This window comes from Aplysia californica, unplaced genomic scaffold (assembly GCF_000002075.1).
Source record: "Aplysia californica isolate F4 #8 unplaced genomic scaffold, AplCal3.0 scaffold00526, whole genome shotgun sequence".
NCBI lineage: Eukaryota > Metazoa > Mollusca > Gastropoda > Aplysiida > Aplysiidae > Aplysia > Aplysia californica.
Genome location: NW_004797796.1, coordinates 397,982 through 404,831, shown reverse-complemented (window position 1 = coordinate 404,831; position 6,850 = coordinate 397,982). Strand labels below are relative to the sequence as shown.

Below are 6,850 nucleotides of genomic sequence, written 5' to 3'. Positions count from 1 at the left end.
TCCCGCTCTGATTCACTCTAAAGGTCTACATTCGGGTAAGATCCCGCAATTCAGATCATAATTTGCGGGACAAAAATCACGGGCGGGCACAGCTGATCAACCAAGAGTGAAAAGTTTGAGATCAATAAACAGTCCGTTGCGTCAAAGATCAGCCCCTATCATGAATATGATCACATACACGTTGTAAAACTCGATGAAGCGATACAATGTTTGCCCCAGACGGGATCACACCGGGATGTGAACTGACCTACACGTTTGTTTTCCCCACGCATCGCACTCACACCTGAGCTCTACCCCTAAACTTACATCACACGCTGGGTGGGTAGGGCCTACACGTTCCCTCAAGGCGGGATCACATCGAAGCGTGAACTCTTCCCCGACCATTGCTACAGTTGTCTCTACTCCCGAATTTGCGAGACAGACTGAATTTTAATTGGTGTATTCACAACGTAATGGTGTGTAATGACAAAGGCGGTTGGGGGGGAGCTATAAATTTTTGACAGGTAAAGGGGAGGGGCAACTGGATAAGCGTACATCTTGAGACTCATGATAGGACAATAAGTGAAAATGGCATACCTCATGCCACTAAGCACTGTGATAGGTTATCAAGGTTAACCACTCTTTGCTTGCCATACGTCATAAACCCACAAAGCGGTCACGTCAGTCATTTTAGAGTGGAGGGAGACCATTTTATGGATCGTGAGCCTTAACATGAGTCACCATAGATTCTTCCCTGGGTTCGTCGGTTAAGATCTCGGTTCGCCTAAGATCCTGCATTTCCCTGCACCTGAGCACCGGGATCTTAGGCGGAGACTACTGTACTAATATTTTTTGTTTGTTTGACATTGTCAATAAAGCGTATTTCATTTTGATTGACAAAAACAATTTATGAACTATACTAACAGCAACAGAACTTCTCAATATTCTCATAATATTTTTTTTTATTCAAGTCGAACAAGACAGAAGAGGGAAGACATTTCACTGCCCTAAAAATGTTTACAAGTTCAACAAGTAGGCACACAAATGAATTCTTTCTTGGGGAAAATTGGTTTTATATCTCTTTTAAAAAAGCACAGCTCAGGATTGTATTTTAAAAAACTCCGAATCATCAATATACTGGTAATATAATTTAGAACCCAGTTAAAATTAAAATTTATTATATCGCCAACCTTGGGATGAGCATTAAGTTGGCGGTATAATAATAAGTACAATGGGGTCAAACGTCAAGGGGAATGATTCTGTCATGACTAGATTAAGGACAATTATTTTTCATATTATTATATTAAGAATATTTTTAATGAGTTATTTTCCCACCAATATTTGACCACATCATAGCTCGGGCAGATATCTCCATACACTACTGACATTTCATCGTGTACAGACCGTGGTCTTGGAGATGAAGGAACTTCATCACAGCTTTCATTTCAATTTATTCCATTTTGTCAACTAAAATGTAAAGTGCTATTGAAGGAAATTCCCAATTATTGGTGTGCATTCTTAGCTTAGATGTATCTTGAACCTGTTCAAATTTCAAGTTCGTAGCTCCACTCCTTCAAACTTAGGTAAAAATAAAAATTATTGATACCTCCTCGTAAATCGAGCTGGTGTTCAGGCTTCTCACTTGAGACAATCTAGTCTTGGTATAGTACTTAGACTTAGTGTATTCATACATGTCGTAAACATTTACAAAATTTTATTTTTTCTAGGGGGGGGTTTAGCAACTAATTACAGCTCCAGCTGATTGTCTCGTCATGACCCCATAAAATAAATTTAAATAAAAAATAAGGCTTTCAGCTGGATCAGTGGCTACTTGATAAATTTTATACGTGTTGCTTGTCTACAAGACATGGGTGAGGAGGGAGCAAATCAGAGAAAAGCGTGACATCAATTAAATCTAGCTCAAAGAGTCGTGTGGGGGGAAAAGAAACATTATATTTATAACTGCTCAGCTGCCAAGTAGGTGTCAGTAGCTGTGTGTGGTATAAATTTTGCTTTTGGAAGGTAGCCAGTTTGCCGGTCATGTTGAGGGCAAATATGTTAGTTTAGTGAGGACTTTACTGCTGGCACACAACAGTGGGGGAGGGGGAGGGGGTGTTATTGAGGTTTAGCTGTATAAGGTACAGTCTATACTGGCACTGCTATAACATGTTGTGGAGCATGGATGTAATGTGCAATAAAATGCTAAATTATTAATACTATTATTTCTGAAAAATTTAAGACAAAAATGCAAGAAAAAAACCCACTGTACCCATTTCCAGTATCTTATTTGTGTAAAGCAGAAACCCTATCATAACAGTAACACAACAGATACCAGCATACATAATTCACAAACTTCAACAAATAACACTGATAATCGGGTCAAAACAGTTCATGCTGACACATTTCAATCAGTACTGGACATTTTCCACTTCTTTTTTGACCCACAATACAAATTAAATGTTTAAAAAACCCAACATTTTCTTTCCTTTCCTTCTTAGAACAGACAGACAGAAACAGACAGCAGGAGACAAAAGAGTTTGTCAGTTGTGGAGATGAATCATAGGTAGGCCAAACTGAACAAATTTTCACAGTGGTCAGGACATATCCCAATATCAATACAAACAAGAACTACCAGTAACAGTCAATAGTACAAGTAATAGGCTAATGATGTAACGGTAACTCATCAAATTGAATCATTCTAAAATCACACAACATGAAATCACAGAGGATGACTCACAAGTATTGTACATGTACTTAAAACTATTTTTGTTTTGCTCAGGGCACTGGAGTTGAAAAGAACAGACACTACTCTCAGAAGTTTTTAAAATAATATTGTAAGCAAGAAAGAGAATATAAACGTAAAGATCCTGAAAAAAGGGGACCGGAGAGGAAAGAACTGAAAACTTCCAGAACAAAAGTAAAGTGGCACCAAGAATGTAGCATGCCTCATAAAAACTAAAATATTTTTTGGTCCGGAGAAGGGTAGAAGTAAGTTAAGATTGAGTGCCCACCAATACCATGCAGTTATTTGACCTAAGTTATGTCCAGTCTCTGAGATGTGCTATCCTTGCTTCTGCCTCTATCCATCATAACATTTGAAGTAGCAAAACAGGATAGTGAAAAGAACCCTCGCTTGAGTCTTTTCCAAATTCTACAGCAAATTACTAACAATAACATCATATGTGTTATGACACGCTGGGAAATCAGGTGCTCGTCAATTTTTGGGCAAATATAGAGTTATTGGTACCGTACCATTTAAAGCTTGTTCATTTGTCTTGCTTGTGATGAAAAAAGAAATACCCATCTCAAATAGCAGTCAAATATTTATGATTAAATTGAAGGAGGTGGGGGTAACCTGATGTCATAGGTAAAATAACCGGAAAATGGCCGCCAAAGTTTGGTGGCTTCAAAAGTTTGAGTGGCCTTAGAAACTGCAAACTGAAATTTTTGTGTGCGTTTGATCAACATTTTATCTACACAGGAATGTGATTTTAACAATAGAAATAAAGGGTGCTGAACAAAAACAAAAATTATATTAAAAATTGCCGGAAAAATGACGATTTCTTTGATTTAATTATTTTGATGAAAGCCAGATTTCATCACAAGGACATACATATAATAGGCCTACATGTAATTCATGTAATTCAAACTCAAAAGCCAAATTCAATTATCAAGTTTTGAAGACTGCCAGGTGCTTCACACTACAACAATTGCTATTCATTTCCCCCCCAAAAAGTCTCAAACCATGCACACTACAAGTAAGTATTAGTATTAATAAGAGGAGCATCGGGTCATAAACAGGTAAAGCAGCACATTGAGAAATAATTGAGTGCAACATGTTTGTATGATGAGCGCCACAAGCGTGTATTTGATCCAGGGTTCACATCATGCTATGGTGGGCTGCTTCAGTCTTCGGTGTTGGTAAAGGAAACACAAAAATGTCATGGTCATAAGTTTGTGTCCTTGGCTCCCTCAAATCTGACATGAGAGGCTTACGGCATTATCATAAGGAGCACAGACTAAAATGGGCACCTTGTTGTCTGCATAATATGAATGATATATGATGGTAACACTAAAAACAGTGCTAAGGAAGTGTAAGGAGCAAACAGCACAAAGCATTCCAAACTCAAATCACTCACGATGAAAAGACACTATTCTCGACTTCCCATCTCCAAATTATTTCCAACAAGGCAGGGCTAAATACTTCCCAACACTAGGTGGCAGTATGAGCCCAGACAGAAAGTATAATCAATCGTTGACATAAAAAAACCACATGTGAGGAGTGCACACCCAGTTATGTATGGTACAGAGAATTAGGGTGGACACTGGGGGAGTTACACTGCACCACAATCATTTACAATTCAAAGTGAGACAAGTGTGATTTCACAATTAGTGTTTTTAAAAGGGAAAGCATATATATTATATATATCAAAACTTCTGATTAAAACAACAACCCAAGTGCTTTCAATCTTTCTTCTTTGAAGTGAACATGACTGCTCATCACAATAACTGCACTGAACATTCTGCAGAATCCACAAAATCAAAACAATCTCTTAACAGCAAGTACCAACAGAGCCTTCACATATAAATACCATATCTCAAGAGGATCCATAACCTTTGTTGCTCAGCTATCAGCCTGTTTTATTTTTAACTGCTAATGTAAAGATTTAGAAAATACAATAGGCCTACCGTACCAAGGCCAATGGCCTCATGCATGAGCAGGATATTCCCCATGAACAGGAGTACACACATGTGCAGTGTTAAACCAAAGTGCCAACATGCACACAAAAAGTACAAGCCTCACATTCTCATTCAGTAACATACACATGAAATAGCAATTTTTGACATTGACACAAAATGTTTAGTCTGACATTTATTGCTTTTGCTATACCTGTTTTGGTAGCCTATTTGCCTGTTCAAGAACACAGATGCAATGACAACATTAACCTTTCCACTGCCATGTCTGCTCTCCAGTCCTACTAAAAACCAAAAAAACCCAGCATCAGCTGAGATAATAAAATAGGAATAAAAAAGAGCAAATCAGACTTTATAATCCGGCAACTTAAAGAGCATTGAACTTGGACAGCAAAGCACATGAAAAATGCAAAATGACATTGTTGTAATGCACAGAATGGGAATTCACGGAGCAAACCACATTAAAAACACTCTACAAAATTATATAAACACTAAAATCTCAGTTCTTTTTTCATTAAAAAAAATTTGAAACTTGAGCCAAAAGTAGAGACCAGAACAGAGGCAATGGACATGAATTAAATCTCTATATAAGTAGTAAACCACACAAAACCATTCCTAAAATACACAACAGATTGTCATTTCTCACAGCCCACGAAATGCGTACAAACATTTTTGAAAATCTGGTATGATCAGGCATGACTGATAATGATCAAGTGATAACACAAAGAGAAACCCCCCTAACTCTCCCACCGTGATGTACAGAAAATTAGATTATAATGGGAAAGAAAACACAATTCAAAGGAATCACATCATAATCACAGGATAAAGCAAACTCACTGTTCAACAATTCCCTCACAGCAGAAACTGCAGCGTTGGTAAAAACCACTAAGGAACACTACAACCCCATCGGAGTACTCTGAGTCTGAGCAAAGTCTTCACCGACAGCTGACATGAGTTAGTCGTTTAAAGGTAAAAGGGCAAAAGAATCCCGAGATGTCAAGGAAGCAACAGCACTCAGTGACAACATGCATGGGGAGGGGAAATCAAACAAGACGGACTAAGGATTGGTCAACTTTACATACGTAAACTCTGTAATAAAAATATGTACACAAATAATAATTGACGAGCACACAAACTCACACACTCATATTCCTTCATAATATAATTTCAGCCAACCTGTCAGGTTACCAAAAGTATGCAAAACTTCTTTTCATGAATAATGGATTTAAAAACGTTGTCTTTGCACAAAGCACTGTTGGTAAAATATGAATGTGACTAATAATTTGTAAGGAAAGGGGATTTCGGGAATCTGTGCCTGGCCTTTGAAGAAAACAACAAGACAGTGAGTAAGTGAGTGAATATGAGAGTGTTTGAATAGAGCACAGAGAAAAGAAAAGGAAGAAGAAAGCCTATGAAAAAAAGTCTTTATTCTTTTCAGTAAGTAGACGCTATTCCTCCACTGAGGATAATATGAACAAAAGTTGTCATTGCCACTGTCATACACTCAAATACACAAAGTAAAAAGGTTGCATTCATGCTCTTTCACACAAGTCTGATATCATAAGAATGCATACAAACTATACTATAAAAACCTTAACACATAAACTGCAATACCCATACACACATGATAGGCTTTGGCATGAGCAAAACACAATATTCTACATACACCTCGTAACAAAAAAAATTCACCGACAAAATTTCCCTCCCAATACCAATTAACACCACGAATCGATACAACAATACAATGTCAAGTAACGCACATCAAACTGCGAGCACACATAAACACATACAGACAAGCATTCACACACATACAAAAAGGTCTGTTGTTTACTTGGATTCTTTCACACAGGGGTCACAATTGCAGACGTCAAAAGCTGAGGCACACCGTCAAGTGTCACTGTAACAGTAACCAAACGTCAATAACAGAATCCCTGATTGGCCTCGGCGGTGTCTGACTGTGACCACCTCAGTCGTCCATGCCCACGTTGCGGAAAAGGTACGACATGGACTCCCGGTGGTGGATGCGCCGGATTGCCTCGCACAGCAGCACACTGATGTCCACCGTCTTAATCTTGTGGCAGTGCATCTTCTTCACTTCATGAGGAACCGTGTTGGTCACAACCACCTGCGACACAGAGACAAACATAACATACATTCAAGGGGGCTCATCCTTGTG

General features: G+C 38.3%; 1 protein-coding gene across 3 annotated transcripts in view; it reads right to left on the bottom strand.

Moving 5' to 3' along the window:
- Nucleotides 1-923: 923 nt before the first annotated feature.
- Nucleotides 924-6,850, bottom strand: part of LOC101863211 (phosphoribosyl pyrophosphate synthase-associated protein 2) — a 28,010-nt gene continuing 22,083 nt past the window's right edge. For all 3 annotated transcript variants that reach the window (XM_035971881.1, XM_005106331.3, XM_005106330.3), the window contains exon 10: nt 924-6,799. In XM_035971881.1, the coding sequence (XP_035827774.1) occupies nt 6,641-6,799 (159 nt within the window). In that variant the 3' untranslated portion in view covers nt 924-6,640. The remainder of the gene's footprint in view (nt 6,800-6,850) is intronic.